General features: G+C 44.2%; 1 protein-coding gene across 1 annotated transcript in view; it reads right to left on the bottom strand.

The window, feature by feature from the left end:
• Positions 1-2,253: 2,253 nt before the first annotated feature.
• Acvr2b (activin A receptor type 2B) overlaps positions 2,254-22,469 on the bottom strand; it is a 29,975-nt gene continuing 9,759 nt past the window's right edge. The window contains exons 2-11 of the mRNA XM_026401591.2: positions 8,384-8,591; positions 7,939-8,048; positions 7,627-7,778; positions 7,402-7,545; positions 6,519-6,662; positions 6,026-6,174; positions 4,144-4,258; positions 3,328-3,466; positions 3,112-3,242; positions 2,254-2,577 (exon numbers count right to left, since the gene is read on the bottom strand). Of these exons, the coding sequence (XP_026257376.1) occupies positions 2,383-2,577; positions 3,112-3,242; positions 3,328-3,466; positions 4,144-4,258; positions 6,026-6,174; positions 6,519-6,662; positions 7,402-7,545; positions 7,627-7,778; positions 7,939-8,048; positions 8,384-8,591 (1,487 nt within the window). The 3' untranslated portion in view covers positions 2,254-2,382. The remainder of the gene's footprint in view (positions 2,578-3,111; positions 3,243-3,327; positions 3,467-4,143; positions 4,259-6,025; positions 6,175-6,518; positions 6,663-7,401; positions 7,546-7,626; positions 7,779-7,938; positions 8,049-8,383; positions 8,592-22,469) is intronic.

Here is a 22,469-nt window from a genome sequence, read left to right as displayed (position 1 = left end):
GGAAGAAAATTACCACAGCACAAAATAAAACAGACAAAAAAAAAAAAAAAAGACATAGCTTACCAAAACAAAAAGAAAACCATCTGTCCCAGTAACCACTTGGCCAGTCCACATTTTGACCCATGAAGCAAAAACTGAGCTTGGACAGGGAAGTAAATTGGCCTCCCACAGCATCCCGTACCCACTCAGAGAAAAGGACACCCACAAGCAGAAGGCCCAGATGCCACACACAGCAACTGAGTGGAGCAGCCACCCAAATGTGAGCTGGTCCATCACACTCGGACTCCCACACTCTCTACCCCAGACAAGCAGCTCTGGCAACTGCCCTCAGGGCATAGTGTGTACCCACTGGTGCTATTAATCCCCTCCAGTATTACTACTGCTCATCTACTGAAGGAATTAAATCTCAGGTAAAATTACCTCATGAGGGTATAAGGGTCACAGTTTTACAAATTAAAGTGGGGTCATAGGTTATTCTGAACATCAACCAATCAAGTTATGGGAAACATCTGACCTTCCAAATAACCCAGGAGGTAGCAGCCCTCTTCAGTCTACCCAGGTCAACCTCTCTCCATCACCTGCCAACTCGTCTACTCTTGAGATTAAGAGACACACTGTTTTAAAATAAAATGATCTAAGGAAACCAGGAGGAGCCTTCACCAACAATAGTGATGAACGCCCAGACTCAGCCCAGCCAGCCAACCTATACTCGATGACAATTATTTACAAGGGGGCTTTATCAAACAGAAATGGTAGTACTCCCTAGAAGACAAAACTTTTTTTCTTTTTCCTCTATTTCTTTTAAACATCCTTGTCATAAAAGTCAACTTACATTAAAATATACTTACTACAAGACAACACAACTAACAAAATATATAATAAAACTTACACAAGTAGAAAATTCTGAGGTATTTCTGGTTTGAGGTGGTCTGTGGTCGTGAAGTTTTAATTCTTTTACTTTTTTTAAAATTTAAACCTCGGAAGCCACATAGCAAAGCATGTGTGTATATGTGGATGTGTGTTTTGTCTGAAAAAAAAAATTTAGCATGTTTTATAAATTAAAAATTTTCAAATGTTGAAACAGCAGCATTAGGAACATTCACTGATTAGAGCAAGGTTATGGCATAATAGAAAACGTTTTTTAGAATATGCACCACTTTAAGGGGTCTGGAGAAAGCCATGTCCACAAGCCACAGAATGGGGTCAGTAATGTCACCACATGGGGCTGAGCCAGAGCTGCAGGGCTTGCAAGGTCCCCAGAGAGACCGGCCGTCTTTGTGGGGCCCATCCAGGAATTCTCTTGCCCTAGCTCTGCAGGGCGCCCCCTAAGGGCATTTTCCTAAACTGCCCCAGGAGGAAACAATTTCAATATTTCCTCCATTAGAGATACTTACAAGCTTCATATCGAATGAAGAATGTTCACTGAACTGTGATGATTTCTGCCCTCCACATAGTTTTAAAATTTGGGCAGAAAAAATGTTTCATCTTAGGCCAAGCCCAGGTCAACAGAAAGAAACTGGTGGGACCAGCAGGTGGGTCAGAGCTGCCCCTGCTCTCAGACTTTCTCCAAACCCCGCACCTGCCCTTAATGTTCGGCCTCCACAAGGTCCTTGCTCTCAATTCCTGGTTACCTGAGAAGTAGCCTCTACAGCAAAGGATGTTGCTCTGAATGTGCCCAAGTCCAGTGTAGCTCTGTTCCAAACCCTACCCTAGCACCATCCTCCCCTTCCAACCCCAGTCCAAACTCCTCGTCCTCATCCCAATTTTTCCTTGATCAGGACAACACCCGTTAAATCCGTGAAAGACACATCTGCTGTTTCTTAAGCTCACTGCCTAAAAAGGGAGAAACAACAACAACAAAAAAATAATAAAGTGGTGGGGAGGAGGGGGTGAGGGCCAAGGAGAGAGGAAATGCCTCTTCTGAGGAAGGTATGTTCTTATGTAACAGTCTTCAAAGGTTCCTCGAGTAGAGTTTGCAGCATTAAGTTTCCTAAGACAGGAGATGGGTTTCTTTGTGTCACAGATTCTGAGACGACAAACAAAGAGAAAGTGGGAAAAATGAATCCCAAAGGACAGGAGGTGGCTGAGGCTCTTCAGCATGGCGCTGGTTCTGCATTCACAGCTCAGCACCTCAACGCCTGCTGACGTGTCCGCTGTTTGCAATACAGTAGAGCAATATGCTGGTAAAAACTGATCCAATCCAAAAAATAATATTAATAATAATAATTATAATAATTATAATAATAATAAAAAGTCAAGGTAAAATAGCAGCTGCATTTTATGTGTTTGTTGGTTTTATGGGATTTCCAAAACAAAACACAACTTTTTTTTTCCTTTTTTCTTCAGATCCAATGAGTCTGGAGAGACACTCATGTCCTGGGCTTAGATGCTGGACTCCTTAGGGGGCAGGTCCACATTGGTGACAGAGGTCACCAGGGAGACAAGACAGTCCGAGGTAGTGCCGTTGACCGACCTCCGGATCAGGGACACTCGCTCCTCTACGCAGCCTGCAGATAGGCGAGCTTCTGCATCATGGTCCCAGCACTCCTCAATGGTCACACAGAGCTGGGCCAGGCCCTGTACAGCAGTGGGAGAATGAGAAAAGGCACCTTGTTAAGACCTCTAAGTAAGGACAAGCATGGAAGACACCAAACTTGATGATGATCCCAAGGATCAGTCAAAGCCTATTGGCCAAACCACACCAGCAGGTCAATTAACAGGTGCCTAATGGAAACTGCAGCAATCGCCATGCTTGCCTTTCTGATAGCCACTACCCTGAGCCCACTGGCTTCCGTCAGCCCCAGAACATTGCTACTCCTCAGCTTACGAAGGGGAGGGATCCAGACCCCTCCTAGAGGAGATACAGCTGCTTACCTTGGAGCAGTGGTATTAAATCAAATTTTATGCAAAGCCCAAACACAAAGGCCCAAAGTATAACATAAGAGTCATAGTGAGAACCAAGAAGAGGGCATCATTCTACCTTACCCCGCACAGACCCTGGAGCACCTTTCTAGGATCTAAAAAATGGACAAGCTTCCTCTTTGTCCCATTCTCCCTTGATCTCAGGCTCCTGCTATGCCCCTGTGGAATCCCTGCCCTCAGACCCCTCACCGGGTGCTTTAGCCAGTGATCCTTAATGGTGGGTCGCATCTTCTTGTGAACAACCACCTCCTGCAGCTCTTCCAGCGAAGGGTGCTGGCCAATCTCCTCCTCAAAAGGCAGCATATACTCATCCACGGGTCCTGAAGGCAAGAGAGAACCTGGTTGGATGACATGGAAGCCCCTCAGCTCCCAACTCAGGATGCCCAAAGTTGCTATCCCACTCACCATCTGCAGCCTTGCAGCGAGACACAAGCTCCCACAGCACCAGCCCCATAGCATACATGTCAATGCGCAGGAAGGCGTCTCGCTGGAAGTTGATGGCTCCCTCAAGCACCTCAGGGGCCATGTACCGTCTGGTGCCTACCTGCATGAGAACAGAAGAGTGCAGGGTCTCCAGACAATAACCAAGCATAAATGCACACTCAGCCAGGGCACAGAAACCATAACCTGTGTGCACCACAGCAGGATACCAAAGACAGCAAGCCCTGACTCACTGCATTCACAGCAGGGTCATGAACTGTACCTGCGGATGATTTTAAAATATCCCACAATGGAGTCAGCAGTGGTAGAAAATGGAATTGCTTTCAAATTCCAACAGCAAGACCACAAGACATTTATATCAATGATGTGTATTTTCTGAGGTTTGAAACAAAAATAAAGCAAGAAGAGAATACTTAAGATCAAAATTGACTGCTATGGGATGATTTGCTAGATTTAATTTCTTGGCTACTTTTTCTAGGTTCTTGGCTTAGAGTCTTAATACTTTTCTATTTTGTTTTTTGATTGATAATTATGACTAGGGGGAAAAAAAGATTGAGACCACAAGGACAAGTGGCCAAAACCTGAACAGGGAATCTAGGTTTCTTAGCTGACTGGCCTGGGGAAGCTTACAAGCCACCAGGCCTTGGCTTCTTTACTGCTAACACAAGCTCTGTTCCCTGAGTTCTTAGCTCCAAAGCCATGCCCCTAGAAGTTGTCAGCTCAATCCCAGAGTATCCACCCTGGTTCAGCCCCCCCACTTCCCAGGCCCAGGCTCAATACCTGCCCATGGGTGTCCCCTGGAGGTTTCCCTGGCTCAAACCGAACAGCCAGACCAAAGTCAGCCAGGACAGCTGTGAGGTCACTCTTCAGCAATACATTCTTGCTTTTAAAATCCCTGTGGAGACAATTGGGCCCCAATGAAGTAGAACATCATGATCCAACATCCCTTGTGCTTGAACATTATGATCTAACTCCCACCTTGGCTCTTAAGATATTTGAGTCTGTGCCCCAGAGCCCCTAGACCAGATCATCCCACCCTATCTGGGGTGCAGGGTCTGTGCCTGGGTGCAGAGGTAAGGCAGCTTCAGGAGCCCAAACAGGTGTGGGAATCCCTCACTGCCTTTGATAAAAGACTTCTGTCAAGGTTGGCAAAGCAATTCCTACCCCAATGGCTGGTCAGACCTTGTCCCAGTCCCCACAGCATCAAAGGCCAGCCCACACATCCTCAGAGGGGTTGGGAGACAGGTACACTGGCCTGGGATGCACATTTTCTGGGAAGAAATATTTGGAATGTGAGTGAAAACAGGAATTTAAAATTAGCTTGCCAAAGATCCTGACAGGCCACAAAGGCAGAGTGGAACAGGGTCCTGGAGTGTGCGTTCATTTTCACTCTTTAATAAGAACCACTTTGGTCCTCAATTTCCCCAGCATCTGTCCCAGCATTGCTATGAGGATAAAACTGAGTGAGCAGCAAACAAAATGCTTTGGGCCACCCCTGGCAAACTTACTATGCATTACTGTTAAGTGGAACCATATCCAAGAGTCTACATTCAACTTTTTGACCTACAAAAATGGCAAGTCTACACAACCTCTTTATCACTACTGTTAATACCCTTAGGGACCTTTCAGCTTAGAAACCTGGACTTCTGAGTCTCATTCCCCTCCCTCATAGTTATGGAGACAGACTAACTAGTTATATGGGACCTTGTCTAAGGCACTCAACCTCTCTGCACTACTGTTCCTTCACCTTTAAGATAAGGAGAAGAAACAGGTTCTACCTTACAAGGTGGTAACTGAGGAGTCAATGGGTTGGTATTTCTCAAGCATTCAGGTATTTCTCAAGCATTACTGCCTGCAATTCAGTAAAACACAATGGTGACAAGTTAAAAATGGTTCTTAAAGTATGGTTCAAGGGCCTGGTGCAGTGGTGTATCCTATATTCCTAGCAGCTTGGGAGGCTGAGGCAGGAGGATCATGAGTTCAAAGCCAGATTCATCAATTAGTAAGGCACTAAGCAACTCAGTGAGACCTTGTCTCTAAATAAAATATAACACATGGCTTGGGATGTGGCTCAGGGGTCAAGTGCCCCTGAGTTCAATCCCCAATACTCCACTCCACAAAAAGTATAGTTCAAAGACCCCAAAAGATTCCCAAAATTATTTCAGGAGCTCTCAAGGTCAAAATTTTTCTTTAATTATCTAGCATTTGCCTTTTTAAGTTTTTCCTCTCAGAAATATAGAAAAGAGTTTTCCAAGGACTATATGATAGATGATGTCCTCACTCTAAAAAGATAAGAGTGTGTGTGCTCTACTCTAGGAAATATCAACAGACAAACCCCACATATGCAAAAATTCCTTTTAAGAGTTAATTAAAGGGGTTCTAACCATAAAGTTCAAGAATTGCTGAGCCAACTCTTCAAAGTAACGCAGTCGGCACTTCCTCATATAGCCATTAGAGGGCATCAGAAAACCAGTTTAGGAGGCCATGCCATCCAAAGGACACACGCAGGTAAAGGCCTGGTTCTGTACCCAGTCATTACAATACAACACAGGCAGACTAGGCATGTATAGAAAATTGAGACACCCCTTACACCCTCCTCTCACCCACCAACCCTCTCCAGTTCCAGGCCAAGCACAGAGAGAGCACCTGCTAGCCCAGGTACCTGTGGGCAATAGACGGCTTGTGGCCCTCACCACGGCACCAGGGTACATCCTCGTGCAGGTACGAAAGGCCTCGTGACATCGTTTCTGCCACATGACACAGTTCGTTCCATGTGATGATGTTCCCCTTGAGGTAATCCGTGAGGGAGCCCTAAGACAAGGAAGCACAAATCTTAGACACAGGCTCTAAGTGAATGGCAAGACCCAACCCAACCAACCCAACCCAACCCAACCCAACCAACCCAACCCAGCCCAGCCCTAGGAGAGATGTCTTTGAAGGCCAATGGTTGGGCTCCTCTCCTGGGAGTCTATAATGAACAGGAAAGGCAAATGAGACCAGGATAGAAAGTCCAGGGGTAATCATTAAGTCACTACTCTTATTATAGATTTAACCTCAGGGTCAAAGGCTCTTATAGGGACAACCTGGTCCACACCTATGGCAGAATCACCTCATGGGAACCTTTCCATCGCGTATGGATTGACAGCATGGCCCACCTTGTCATGGAAGGCCGTGATGAGCCACAGCTCCACCTCAAGGTTGGAGCCTCGTTTCTCAGCAGCAATGAACTGCAGCAGGTTCTCATGCTTCATGCCAGGCGTGCTGAAGATCTCCCTTTCACTCTGCCATGACTGCTTGTCCTGGAGCATGGAGGCAGATCAGTCAGGCTATAGCCACACAACCCCACAGCAAGGCGTTTGCACTTTCATCCATCCCCTTCCCACTAGCCTCTCAGTTTCAGCATCCATAAGGGGCCTAGGAGACCAGGACTGAGCCGAGCCACACAACATCAGGCCAGCAGCAACCTCTTAGATCACTTAACATCAGCCATGATTTAAAAATGAAACCACTGCGGGTCCAGAGATGGGAAGCAAGTTGCCCCACATCACCCAAAAAGTGAAAGGCACGCCACGCCAGGCTTTATTAAGTGTCCTAGGCAAATGCATGGGGTGGCCTGGTGTCCAGAGTTGCTGAGCAGAACATGACAGCAAGAACAAAAACCCTGGGGCTGGGGCTGTAGCTCAGTGGCTGAGCGCTCACCTCACATGCGTGAGGCACTGGGTTGGATCCTCAGCACCACATACAAAAATAAATAAGACAAAGATAGTGTCCATCTACAACTAAAAAAATTTTAAAAAAAGAACAAAAACCCATATACCATAGAAGATCAAGGTATAGCAAAGCCCTGCCCTGGTTCTTCAATGCAATTTAACTGCTAAATGCAGTCCCCATATAGCTGAGAGTAACGTAAATGGCAACTTCAATGCAGCTATTTCTTCCTCATCCCACCAGTGTCCAGGGTTTGGACTGCCCATGCGTAGAAGAGTCTCAGCTCAGGCCACAATGAGGGAAGATGACCTGGAGTCCTCACTCACTCACCTGGAGTGGGAAGATCTTGACAGCCACAAAGTCATTCATGAGCTGGGCCTTCCAGACACAGCCAAAGCGGCCACGAGCCTTGATCTCTAATAGCTGCAGTGGCTTCAGACCCACCAGGGGGGATGGGGGTGGAGGCCCAGGGTCCTAGCAGAAAGCAAAGTCTTAACCAGTTCTGGCCTAGCCTCATGTCCCCTCCTCACCCCTGCCCCAAGACTGCACTCTTACCTCGTGGATGTCCACGTGGCCATAGGGAGGCTTACGATGCCGATACATCCAGAAGGCCAGCAGGACGATGAGGGAGAGGCCCCCAATGGGCAGCAGCGAGTAGGCCAGCACCGTGAGCAGGGTAGGGGCTGTCGGGGGTGGCTCGTACGTGACTGGGGGACACACGGAGCCCTGCGTCACATAGCCCGCCCACTCCCACACCTTCACAGGGCCCTGTAGCCATTCCCCATCCAGCTCCAGAGCTGAGCACTCTGGGCCAAGGAGAGGCCCAAGTCTGCTAGGTCAGATGCCCTCTTCCCACTGGCCCCTCACCTTCTGGGCCCCCGGCCTCTGGCAAGTGGGTGAAGCGCTCGTTGCAGAAGTTGCCTTCGCAGCAGCAGAAGTACACCTGCGGATTCTCCTCGGTGGCCACACACTCCTGCCTGAAAGCAGAGAGCTTTCCTTACTCAGGCAGGGGATGCAAGACTCTCCCAGGCCTGCCCAGCCAAACCCCTCCCTATAAACAGAGCATCTCCTGGGCAACATCAGCAGGACAGGTGAACCCATCCAAAGTTGGGGAGAGACCACTAGGAGTCAACACACCCTGAAACCCCTCCTCAGAGCTGGAGCAGGGCAAACATGGTTGCAGAAGAGCGTGGGAGCCTGCTTATCACCTGAAGAGCCCCTTTCCTGCTCAGTTATCCTGAGAACCACAGGGCCAAGCGGGAAGTGCAAGTATAGGCAGGCTTCAGTAGAGGAAGGGCAAGCCTTGTGGTACCTGTCGTAGCAATTGAAATCATCCAGCCAGCAGCCCTTCTTGACGAGCTCGATGGTGCCTGAGCTGTTGCGCCAGGAGGCGTAGCAGTGCAGCCTCTTGTCTTGCTCACCCTCACAGCGCTCCAAGCCACTCTGATTGGTGCGTTCCAGCTCCCAGTTGGCGTTGTAGTAGATGCACTCCCGTGTTTCAGCCTCCCCACGCCCTGAACCTGTGCCCAGAGAAGAGACACTGAGCATGCCCCACAGGGCTACTATCCCAAACCACTCTACTGGGCACCATGCTCCCTCTGTATCCAACACCTCAGCTTACTGTGTGCCAGCCTGCACCATCCTCAGCTCACTTTTCCCACTATAGCTGCCCTAAGCCCAAGCAAGGGGGAAAGGAAGGAAACCTAACACCATGCAGGATGGACAAGCAGCCAGCCACTGGCACAAAAGGTGGCATTAATAGTGCCTGAAGCTGGGTGATGGCGGGCTGCTTCCCTGCAGTACCAGGATTAATGAAGAAGCCCTCAAAAGCCCCAGTGCAAAATCTCTGTAAGTGCAGGGGTGGGGCTATAGTATTTAATAAAAACAAACACTCTCAGGCATAGTCCAGATCTATCCAATAGGAATAAGGGCAGGATCTCCATTTTTAACCTTCCTGTCTATCTCAGGAGATACTGATGCAAACCTTTAGGACTACATCTGGAGGAAATATAAGGAGAAGCGGCTTCCTACTGCCCCCTCTCTCCTTGGTCACCACGGTGCTCCGCCCCCAGATGAGCTGGAATGTCCTCCACAAGGGAACAAGGACCCTCCAGTGTCCCTTCTACACCCAGCATCCATACCTGGTGCTTCAGAATTCTAAAGATAATGAGGCCTGCACAGGTAAACCTCCCAGAATCACCAGCAGGGATATGTGCCTCTAGCAGGAGAAGAGCTGGATAGTGGCTAAGTTGTAAACACAGATCAATCTCCCAGCTGGGCTTGGCCCCTGATGATGACCCCCAGGCAGGCATTCCACTCCTGAACTTCCTTCTATCTCCGGAAGAAATGCCACCCAGGTGGTCAACTGCTTTAACCTTCAACTGCTTTCCTTTAAACATGGCATCAAACATTTACCAAATCCACCTTCTTCACTATCCCTACAAGATGACCCCCAGACCCAGTCCTAGCTTGTTCCCAATTCCCCCATGAACTCTTTTGCCCTGGGATGGAAAAGAATATGCAGATGGCAAAAGAGATTTTGCCTGGGAGTAGTCAGCTATGGCCCCTTCATCAGGCATCCACACGAAGGACTCACTGCCAGAACTCCATGAAGATATCTGAGAGGAAACCAGTGGTAAACATTCAACAGTCTTTCCACACTCCTTGAGCCTACTGTGGGGCAATGCCTATCACCACCCCTGGCTGGGCTCCCCGAGTCTCCCCTGACAACTGTGCCCACCGTACGAGGAGAAGGAGCCAAAGTCAATCCCAAAAAACTACCAGCCAGCCCATGCGCAGCCTGACTTCACTGACAGCAAGAAAGCCAGGCAAGGAGAAGGAAGCCCACCTGATCCTGGGGAAGGCAGTGCCCTGAGTTCTAGCACAGCCCACGGCTTGATTTCCTAAGGCCAATTCATCGAGGAGAATACTGACTGGTAGAGGGAGGAGCCCCTCTACCACAAGGAGGAACACACTCTGCTCAGACTCACCCTTGCTCTACCTCCCTGCAGTGATAAAAGGTCCTTCCAGGGGGGCCTGGCCAAGACCAAGCATCAAATTCCAAGGCTCCAGGTAGGACCATATCATCCAGGTAGGTTCAAATTATCACCCAACTAGAATGAAAACATCCAACCATAGCTCTGGCCATCCAAGGCCATGTGGCCTAGACTCTGACACTTGTAAAAGGAAAAAGTGGCCTTGTGACAAGCCAAGCAGCTGGGACTCAGCCTAGCCCTCAAAAAAGGGCCTCAGGGTCTACATGGGTACTCACACAGGGGCGTACACTGACTTCCCCCAGTCAGACCCTTCCTCAAATACAGGCTTATAGTGTAAGGGGAGAAGCTGAGGGGATCCAATGCAGGTAGGAGCCAAAGACTGAGCAAGTACAAGGGCCCCTGCCCACTCACAACAGCATCCAGTAGCTTAGCTATGCAAAGCCCCCAGTCCACACAGTGCATGTCAACTCTCCCCAACCTGCGGCCCCACTGCCTCCACAACAACAATTCTAGCGGGGGAAGACTTGAGACTTGCCGGAAAGTCTCCAAGTTGGGCTGCAGACAGAGGAGATATGCACTCCCTCATCTACTTCCCTCTCTGCAGCCATACCTCACTGCCAGGTTCTTGAATGTGCTGGGCTTCTAGGCTTAGTACCCATTACCACCTCTGGCTGTAAGATGTTCCCCACTTTATCCCTAGGATTTCAGCCTGGCCTCTCCCCTAAAACCAGGCACACTCTACTTCCATTGGCCTTATATTTCCTCTAGCACCTAATTTACCACCCTTGGTTAATCACCTGCTCTTATTTAAAGGACTATTTCAGACACCCAAAAACTGTATGCTTAACATAACCAAAAATAATTCCCAAGAAGAAATAACAATATTAATATAATGAACACTTGCATAAGAAATAAAATATTACAAATGTGCTCAACAGTTGCATTACAAATGCCAGCTTCCACATAGAGACAAACCCATATAAATACAGCTATCTCACACTAGACAAAGGCAACATAAACATACATTGGAGAAAAGATGGCCTAGACAACAAATGGTGCTGGGAAAACTGTAAATCTGTATGTAGCAAAATGAAATTAAACCTGTTCCTCTCACTCTACACAAAAATCAACTCAAAATAGGCACTAGAACACAGACACTACGCCTAATAGAAAAAAAAAGTAGGCCCAAATCTTCATCATGTTGCCTTAGGACCTAACTTCCTTAACAAGACTCCTAAAGCACAAAAAGTAAAATTAAGAATCAATAAATGAGGTGGATTCAAACTAAAATGTTTTCTTCCTAGCAAAGGAAATAAACAATAACGTGAAGAACCTACAGAATTGGAAGAAATCTTTACCACACACACATGAGACAGAGCACTAATCTCCAGGATATATAAAGAACTCAAAAAACTTAACACCAAAAAAACAAATAACCCAATCAATAAATGGGCTAAGGAACTGAACAGACACTTCACAGAAGAAATATAACTGATCAAAAAACATATGGAAAAATGTTCATCATCTCTAGCAATTAGAGAAATACAAATCCAAACTACTACTCTAAGATTTTATCTCACTCCAGTCAGAATGGCAATTATCAAGAATACAAACAATAATAAGTGTTGGAGAGGATGTGGGGGAGAAAGGCACACTCATACATTGCTGGTGGGACTGCAAATTGGTACAACCACTCTGGAAAGCAGTTTGAAGATTGCTCAGAAAACATGGAATAGAACCACCATTTGACCCAGCTATCCCACCCTCAGTTGATACCCAAAGGACTTAAAATCAGCATACTACAGTGATGCAGACATACCAAGGTTTATAGCAGCTCAATTCATAATAGCTAAACAGTGGAATCAACCTAGATGCCCTTCAACAGATGAATGGATAAAGAAAAGGTGGTATATATACACAATGGAATGTTACTCAGCCTCAAAGAAAAATGAAATTATGGCATTTGCAGGTACATGAATAGAACTACAGAACATCATGTTAAGTGAAATAAGCCAATCCCCAAAAAATCAAAGGCCAAATGTTTTTTCTCATAAATGGATGCTTATTCATAGTGGAGAGGGGGTGGGTAAGAAAGAATGAAGGAACTTTGGATTGTGCAGGAGAGTGAGAGGAGGAGTGGGGCTGAGGGGATGGGAAGGACAATAGAATGAGACAGACATTATTACTACATATATGTATGATTGCACTACTGGTGTGACTATGCACCACATAAAGTCAGAGGAATGAGAAGTTGTGCTTCATTTGTGTACAATGTGTCAAAATGCAAAAAATGCAATGTGTCAAAATATATATGTGATATATATCTAAATAGGGCAAATTTAAAAAAAATAGAAGGGAGACCAGTAGAAAAGAAGAAGGGGATCAGGGGAAAAGAGGAGAGGGAAAGGGGAGCTAACTGGGGAGTAAAATTGAACAAATTATACTGTTTTATTGTATGCACATATTGTATGCACTATTATGTATAATTATAAGGCATCAATAAAAGGGGGGAAAATGCCAAATTCCTCTACAAGACATGAAAACAGGGCCCTTGCCCATCTTGAGTATTAGAACCAGTTCCAGACATATAGATGGATGGATGGACACATGGAAAAAAAGAAGGGTGTAGGATGTGTGGCTAGAGCAAGATTTCAAAAGAAGGGGACAGGAAAGAAGGATAGTTTTAGCCTGAAGCCCCTACATTTTTTATTTTTCTTGCTAGAAATGAGAATCAAATCCAGAGCCTCATACACGTTACGCAAGGGTTCTACCACTAATCTACACTCCTAGAGCAAGAATTTGGTCAACAAACAACAAGCTCCCTGTTCAGTGTTAGGAGTTCCAACAAAGGAGACCAACAGAGAGTGTCCTAAGGCTGGCCCAGTTCCTCTCACCAAGCCATCATCAGGCAAGGACCCCTCTGGCCACTACCATGGGCAGAACCCAAGTAGAAAGGGCTGGGAGCTCCAAATCAAGGCTCCAGGAAGGACCCAAAGTTTAAGGATGTCACTTGAGCCCCATATGACCAGATCCTCCCACAAGCAATCCAACAAAATAACAGCCTTGAGCCGCCAGACTTTAAATCCTGCTTTGACACTTCACCACTGTGTGCCCTGAGCACTTTACAGAATCAGTTACTCTTTGAGAGGGGTTCATAATAAATCCTAGGGTTGTCACAAAAAATAAATGACCACATTTCAAGAGTGGTCAGAAAGGGCCTGGCATGCCACTCATTGTATCAGAGCCATACCCTTCCCTGTTGCCTGTAATAATCCCTTACAGCCAATTCCCCTCAAGCCCCCAGCCCATCAAGTCATACTAGACCCAGGAGAGCTTTGTTCTCAGAGCTGAAGTGACATTCCATGCCCCTCCCACACCACACCCAGGCTTTGCTGCCAGCTGGAGATCTAGAGGTCTCCAAGCTTCCTGGCCTCTCCCAGGCTCTGTTTCTTTACACACTTAGCTATTTATAGCCTCTGGCAATACTCCAACCACACACCTCTGCTTTTGAATAGATGAAGGCCTCCTGCCCACACTCATGAGCCAGGGCACTCATGCACAGGAGGCTTCCCTACCCTAGTCTACTATCCCCTTCTGGCAGGAGAGGAAGCAGTCCTCCCAAGATGTGGGGCACTAACCCCCCTCACACTTGCTGTCTTATAGTACTGAAGAGAGTATCCCCCCCAGGATACCAGGACAAAGGACTTGCTACATCCCTGAGCCACAGCCATCTCAATTGCTGCTCTCCAAGGGAACCAGGTAACTCATGTCTGATTATCCCTAAGAGGCAGTCCTTATGCCCAAGTCCTGGCAGTTTAAAAAGAAAAAAGAAAAAAAATCTAGGCTCTCCAAACCAAATCCTCTATGCAGGCAGGGAAGGAAAAAACTCAGTCCCAGGAAACCCCCCCCCACACACACACACACACTGTCAGCTAACATGCAGGTTCTGCTCTGAACTGACATTACATGTAATGGGACATCAAGGGATCAGTTTCAACGCTCAAGGACAAGAACTGGGAGGCTCCTTCCCCTCTGAAGCAACTCAGTCCACTGGTCTTTGGACACATCTCACTATGCCCTGAGGAAAACAGAGGGAAATATCACCAAAGTCCAGCCTGTGAGGGGCTCAAAGTGCAACAGAGAAGGGGGAAGGAATGGAAAATGGGGAAGGTGGCTCAGAACTGGAATGACCATGCCTCCTGTGGGGTTCCCCCAGCTCTGGCTTGGGGTATCCCCAGTCAACTAACATCTCTCAGAACTATGAACTCCAGTTGGGCATAGTGGCACACTCTGTAATCCCAGCAGCTTGGGAGACTGAGACAGGAGGACCATAGGTTCAAAGCCAGCCTCAGCAAAAGTGAGGCACTAAGCAACTCAGTGAGACCCTAACTCTAAATTAAAAAAAAAAAAAAAAAATAGGGCTGGGGATGTGGCTCAGTGGTTAAGTAGCCCTGAGTTCAATACCCAGTACCCCCCCGCCCCCCGCAAAAAAAAGATCTGTGAACTCCAGCACCCAGCAGGCCATTATATTCTTGGCTCCTGGAGTCACCTCAGCAGCCACCCTGATAGGGAGCAGGCACCCAGCCTCACCCATATGGTCACTGAAAGAGGTGAGCAACTGCCCCTCACCACTCTATCTACCTACCTCAGGACAACCCCAGCCAGCTGGGCAAGATACACTCTCCCAGATGCCTCCATGAAGCTAATAAGGGTGACTTCAGGGAGTTAGTGCTCCCTCCAGTATCCAGCCTCCATGGCTGCCCAGAGGCAGAAGCAGCCTCTCCCCTACTGTCAATGTCCCTAGGAAGATGGCCCCAAGTTTACTGAGCAAATGCTACCCTAGCAGGTCCCTTTAGAAGAGCCAAGGAGGACCATGAGACCTAAAGGTGAGGTTTCTAAACTGTACACAGTATCATCCCCTCCACCTCACCAGGACCAGAGTCAAGGTGGATAGGGAGTAAAGACCCAAAAACCTATAAGAGAGGGGGAAGGGGAAGGATAGAGCATGAGAAATATCCAGACACTCAGGGTGCACAAGCATTGTGAGTGATGAAGACTCTTTCACACAAGAGAACTAAACACAATCTTGATAAATTTGGATTCTTTTCATTTTTTGCAGTACTGGGGATCAAACCCAGGGCTATAATATCATAACCCTAGATAAATCTGTTTTAACCTTGTCCATATATTGTTAAACCATCCAGATTAATATCTATTAATCAACTGCATAGTTCATGCCACATCTCAGACACTATACTGTTTTTCAAATAATATTTAATCCTTATGACAATCCAGAGTCATTATTTTACAGATAAGAAAACTGAGGCACAAGAGGTTGAGTAACTTCCCAAGTCATTTATCAATGACTTCAGCCCATCTCTAGAGTACATGTCTTTATATACTGCTCCCTCACCAAAGTTCGGAAATGCACGTATTTCCAAAGCCATGTGACAGTCCCTTGTATGACCTTACTTTCATCCACTCTCTTGTTGAACTCTTAGGTTATTTATGTTTGTTGATGTAAGCAACATTACTGAGCCCCCCCTTGGGTTCATGTGTGGGCATTTCCTCAGGGTACATCCACACAAGCTGGAATAGCTGGGTCACAGGATCTCAGCATCCTTAACTCACTAACTAGTCAAACTGTTCTCCAAAGAGGATATACCAATTTATGTTCCCAACAGTCCACATTGAGCCATACCCTCATCCACTCTGAATTTCGGTGACCTGGCAGAGTGTAAAATGTTAATGTGGCTTCAATCTACATTTCTGTGATACTGACTGTATCTTTCTGTGATCACTGACCTCTCCTTCTGCATACTGCCTGTTATATCCTTTCCCATTTTCCTATTGGGTCATTTTTCCTTTAAGTAATATAAAATCTTTATATATTCTTGGCAATAAAAACTTTTCTTACTATATAGTAACTTTCTTCAAATATTTTTTTGTCAAAAAATCTATTTGTTCAATGCTATAATAGCTATTAACATTGGTTGTGGTTAGTATTTTCTCAATCTTTTCCAATTTTTATTTTAAATCTTTCTGCTTCAGAGGATCACAAGTTCAAGGCCAACCTGGGCAAATGAGAGAGACTGTCTCAAAATAAAAATGAAAAAGGCCTAGGGATTTAGCTCAGTGGTATAGAACATCCCTGGGTTAAATCCCCAGAACCATAAAAACAAAACACCCACATTTCTGCCTATTTTTATTTTCCCTGATTCAATCAGGGAACTGAGTTCCATTACATTTATGACTACTGCATATGTTTAGATTTGTTTCTTCTCTACTGCTACCTCCATTTATGTTTCTTGTTTGTTTTGTGGTACTGGGGTTCAAACCCAAGGTCCTACACATACATAGCACAGAGTTCTACCATTGAGCCTCATGGGATTATATTTTTATATTTCTTTTTTTTATTTTATTTTTCTATTTCTTGGTTGTACCTGATGCATGCTAGGAAAGTAATCTACCATTGAGCTATGCCCCCAGCCCTTATAGTTCATATTTTAGTTACTTCTGGTCTGAAAGCTACACATTTAATTTCCATTTTAAGTATTTTCAATTTAGATTTAATCTATTACTTGCATTCAGTATTTAATGTTATTGATTTCTTCTTACCTGATTCCCAAGAAAAGATACTACTTTTGTTTTATACACCATCTCAGACCTTTTTTTGATGCTATAACAGACGGAAACTGGGTAATTTATAAAGAACAGAGACTTATTCTTACAGTTCTGGAGGCTTGATAGTCCAAAGTTGAGGGCCCATATCTGCGCAATGTGTTCTCACTGCGTCATCCCATGGCAAAAGGTGGAAGGACAAGAGATAGAATGGATCAAATGTGTCCTTTTACAGGGAACCCACTACTAGGATAACTAACCCACTCTTAGGAAACCCACACTAATTCATTTATAAGGACAGACCCCTTATGACCTAATCACTTCCTTCATCACCTTTTGTTGTTGTTGTTGTTGTTTTTGTTATTAGGGATTGAATCCCAAAGGCACTTTACCACTGGGCTATACCCCAGCCCATTTTTTGTGGGGGAGGGATACCAGGGATTGAACTCAAGGGCACTCAACCATTGAGCCACATCCCCAGCCCTATTTTGTATTTTATTTAGAAACAGGGTCTCATTGAGTTGCTTAGCGCCTCACTTTTACTGAGGCTAGCTTTGAACTCGTGATCCTCCTCCCTCAGTCTCCCAAGCCACTGGGATTACAGGTATGCACCACTGCACCTGGCCCATTTTGTTTTTTATTTTGAGACAAGGCCTCACTAAGTTGCTTAGGGCCTCACTAAGTTGCTAAGGTTGGCCTTGAACTGTGATTCTCCTGCCTCAGACTCCCAAGTATCTGTTATTACAGGTGTGCAACACCATGTCCTGTTCCTAATCACTTCTTAAAGGTTCTACCACTTAACACTAATGCACTGGGTACTAAGTTTCTAATACATGAATTCTGGAGACACATTCAATCAGTAGCATAGTCAATATTTTTAAAATTTATCCATACATTCATCAGTTTGTCTGCTCACCCATTCCTCCTTGCATCTCTGTCTTTATTTAAGACCATTGTACTTGCTGAAAAACATAGTCCTTCAGGAAAGACTTGTTAATAAAAGAGCCTTTGTTTGCTTTTCTGAATTATTATTTTACCTTTCTTCCTAAATCAAAGTTTAAAATGAACATAAAATTTTAGATTCAAGTTATTTTTTTCTCAACATTTTGAAAATACTACTTAGTGGTTATTTTCCAGCTTCCACTATTATTGCTTAAAAATCCACTATACTTTATATATATATTCTGTCTTTTCCCCTCTGGCTGCTTTCTTTTTTTCTTTTCTTTATAGTTTCACTATAAGGAATGTATCTCAGTATATATTTAAATTTATTTCTGCTGACTGGGTTCACTATGCTTTTAGAGTCTGATGATTCATGCCACTTATCAATTCTGAGAAACTCTTGGCTATTATCAATTTGAGTATTGCATTGCTCTATTCTGTAATTCTGAAATTCCTATTGCATGAAAATTAAACCTTCATGTTCTGTCCAGTCTCGTAACTCCACGTTATGGTTTATATTCAAAAGCTGGCAACTTAATCCCCTATGCAACAGTGCTGAGAAGACCTTTAAGACGTGATTAGATCTTAAGGGCTGTCTTCACAAATAAGACTTCACAAATGTCATCATCAGAGAGTGGGTTAACGGTCTTTGGGAGTGAGTTATAAAAGGCTCCCATTGTTTCTCTCTTTCCTTATGATCCCTTCCACCATGTTAAGATCCTTTGTCCAGGTAAAAAACAAGGATCATAAACAAAAACCTTACCAAATACCAACACCGTACTTTTGGGACTTCCCAACCTCCAGAACAATGAGGCCAACTATATTCCTACTGTTTATAAATTACCCAGTCTGTGGTATTCTGTTATAACAGCAGAAAACAGACTAAGATGCCCCTGCTTTCATGTTTTCCTATTGTGTCTAAAAACCATTACAAATAATTCCTTAAGATCTAACTTCCAATTCAGTAATTGCCTCTTTCACTGTGTCTAATCTTCTGTATAGCTCTTCTATTTAATTTATACATTCAACTATTCTTGTTTTCGTTTTATTTTTTAAAAAAGACAAAACTTGTTCTGGTAGTATATAGCTCAGTGATAAAATGCTTGCCTAGCATGCACAAGGCCCTGGGTTTGATCCCTAGTACTGTAAAAAAAAAAATAAAATAAAACTACCTGGTCAATTATGGCACTTCTGTTCTTTGTCTAATTCCTTCTTATGATTCCATAATTAAACTTCTTGAAAGTCTATTTCTGACATTTCTTATTTCAGATCATTTTCACTCATGGTAGTTTCCTCACATATTTTAGAATTTTGGATAATGAGCTTATGTTCAATGGAACCTTTTCTGTGGGAATATTGTGAGACCAAGTTTGAGGGGGAAACCTTCCAGAGATCATTTATATTTTTTTTGCTTCTGCCAAACTCCAAATTACCAATTTAGAACCACTTTAATTCCTCAATCTAGAATTTCCCGGAGAGCAGGATGATACAAACTTCAGCTCCAGACTCATATATACACGGGCCTATGGTTATAAACACTCAGGGGAAACTAAACATAACCTAACCCCCTCCCCTATCAATTTAGCCCAAGAAAATTCATTATCTAATCCCTTTGTCAACAAAAGGATAGTTTTTCTAGTCCACACTTATACTGAACTCTGAAGATGTGAAGGCTTCAGTCCCAATTCCACAATTATGTCCTGACCCTAACCCAGCTACAAAACCCACATCTCTAAATTAGAGATGGGCAAAGACTTGAGGGGGACAGTAATTGCAATTAGTTGAAGCACACAGCTCTACTCCTACCAACTTTTTGCTTTCCCTTATTCTTACAAATGTGGCTATCTAGATGCATTTAAAAAGATATTTACTACACTTTTTCTAGCATTTCTGTTTTGTATGAAGCTTTTCAGCTCATTTGTTCACTATAAATGCCAGGAGTGGAAGTCCAGAAGCACTTTCCAAGATGACAGGAGGAGCCCCATCTGCCTTCCAAAGCCTAGCCTAGAAACAAGGAACCAAGCCAGGTCACCTCAAGTCAATTCCAGATTGGACTTTGTAAACAAGTCCCTGGCACCATCGCCCCACAAAAGGTGTGGCCAAGACCAATTCTCAGAAGAACATCTCTTTCTCCATTCCTTGTCATTCCTGAAGAACATTGGAGAGACAACTTACAGGTAAAGGACAAGGATCATAAAAAAACATTTCCTTTCCCTCTCTTCTGTAATCCCATTAAAACCACAGCAAAGAAAAAATGTCTAAGGAATAAACCCATGAGGACAAGAATAGGAGAAAACTACAGAAATGAAATTTCAATGCTGGAAAGCAGACAAATAAGTGGTAACTGACCACACAGATTCTTAAACGTTGGCTGTATAGAAAGATGAGGAAGATATGATTTCCACAACACCAGATGTCTCTGGAAAAATGGAGTAAAAATGAATCCAAAAATAGAAGGGTCCACTAGGATGGAACAAGCAGATGCTCAGATCCTACCACCAGTCAGGTCCGGGGGCTGCCCCACCCCAAACTAGCAGGGACAAGAAATTCACTTTCTGAAGATGATAAAACAGATGATAAGCCCTGCAGAGAGAAGTGGGCAAATCTGAGGGCACAAATCACACTCTAAAATAGGAATAAGTACAGAACATATCATACACAATACCCCAGTTCTCTTCCCTCCGTGGCTTCTAGCATGTTGGTAGTGTAGTCTTTAACCTCCGGACGGAAAAATCAGAAGAGACTCTTCAGGAGAATCCTACTAGTTCCAATCCAGTTTCCAGACTATTGGCCGGCTTCACTCAAGAGCTCACAGTTTTCAATCAGTATCCAGGTCCATCTTTAAGTATGAACAGCTTTATGAAAGCCACTTAGTAAACAACAAAGATAAAAACGGGTAGAAAGAAATAACTTTGAGACTATGCAAAGAGAAGAAACTTCAAGACTTATCCTCAGAGAAAAGGTACTGTATCTATGGGACATTATATACACACACGTGCACGCAAGCACAAACACACATGTACACACATGTACACACAATGGCATAAATTAAAATCAACAGAAGGATTAGATGATAAAATCAAAGAAACATCATTAAGAAAGTCAAGTAAGTGGGTTGGGGTTGTGGCTCAGTGGTAGAGCACTTGCCTAGCATGTGTGAGATACTGGGTTTGATTTGCAGCGCCACATATAAATAAATAAATAAATGTCCATTGATAACTAATAAAGTAAGCATACAAAGATATAAAAAAAAAACAGTAGACAAAAAAAAAAAAAGTCAAGGTGTTTTTGAGGTGCAGTCCAGGAAATCCAAAACCTAAATAATAAGTTCAAGTTCAAAAAAGAGAAAATGGCTGTGTGCACTGGCACATGCCCGTAACCCCAACCATGTAGGAAAATCAAAAGTTCAAGGGGTTGGGGGAGGAGGGAGGTATAGGGGCAGGAAAGATGGTGGAATGAGATGGACATTATTATCCTAATGACTGCACATAGTACAACCAGAGAAATGAAAAGTTGGCTGCAATTGTGTACAATGAATCAAAATGCATTCTGCTATCATATATACCTAATTAAATAAACAAAAGTTCAAGGTTGGCCTCAGCTATCTCTTTCTCTGTATCATTCTTCTTTTTGTCTCTCCATGTACATTTTCTTCTACTCTACCATCCAGTTCACTAATCTTCTCTTCAGTTGCACTTAATTTGACAATCTCATGTATGGGGTTCTTAATTTCTGATATTATATACACATCAGTTCTATAACAGATCTTTCCTCTCCACTGAAATTTTCACTGGTTCACCTCCTAAACCACAGTAAGCATGCTACTTTTAAATATGTACATAATAATTTCAATCTGGAGTTCATCCAGCCCTGATTTAACTGATATTTCTGCTGGCTCTTTATTTCAAATCACCAGCCAGTCACTAAATTTACAAGTTGTTTATAGAAGTAAGTGTGAGGCCAAGGATGCAGAAAGATTTTAAATGTGCTTCTGCCAGGCATTAAAGATTCTATTAAACCCAGAACATTTTGATCCAACTTTAGGGTTTAACTGATTTGGAGTCTACCTCACCCCTAGGTCTTTGGAGTCCCAACCTAAAAGGAGGGGTTAACTCTACCCATCCTCTGCTTAGAATTTCAGTTCCTTTCTTCCTAACCCCACAAGGCTGTCAAATACAATGCTCTGTCTCTCAATTGCCCCATGAATGATTGAAAACAACCAAAACCCCAAAGTCATCACCCTGGGTCTTTATTCTCACACAGATCCTGGCCTGATAAATCTATTAATTTTAGCTGTACAATGACTTCAATCAGAAGTCTTCCCTAGTTTATCAGTTTTTTCCAATTGTCTTCAAAAAGGGGTGGGGAGGTTGGTCCTGATTATCAGAAGAGGAAGTCTCCATATCTACTTTTTACTCACCTTCTAGACATTTTTTTCATGATTATAATATCCTCAAAGGCAAGGACATATCTACAAATACACAGAAACTGAACCCATCAGCATGGGATTGCCCATGGAAAGTATTAAACAAGAACAGAGACCCCAGAGCAAAGCTCTGAAAAAAAAGTAGCTATCATTCCAAAACGTAACTCAGAGGACAATAATTCACTTTCAAACAACTTCATTGTTTCAAGCTGTCATGGGCTGAACTACATCCATTCAAAATTCATTTAGGTTGACATCTTAACCTCCAATGGGTCTGTAGTTAGAGAAGGTTAAGTAAGGTCATAAAGGCAGGCCTCTCATTCAATGGGCCTATTATAAGAAAAGAGACTCTGGAGTGTGCAGAGAGAGAAAGCCATGTAAAGACATAACAAGGAGGTGGTTGCCTGTAAGAC

The sequence above is a fragment of the Urocitellus parryii genome, chromosome 3 (assembly GCF_045843805.1).
Source record: "Urocitellus parryii isolate mUroPar1 chromosome 3, mUroPar1.hap1, whole genome shotgun sequence".
NCBI lineage: Eukaryota > Metazoa > Chordata > Mammalia > Rodentia > Sciuridae > Urocitellus > Urocitellus parryii.
Note: the sequence above shows the minus strand (reverse complement) of the source record. Positions and strands in the feature narration are given on the sequence as shown.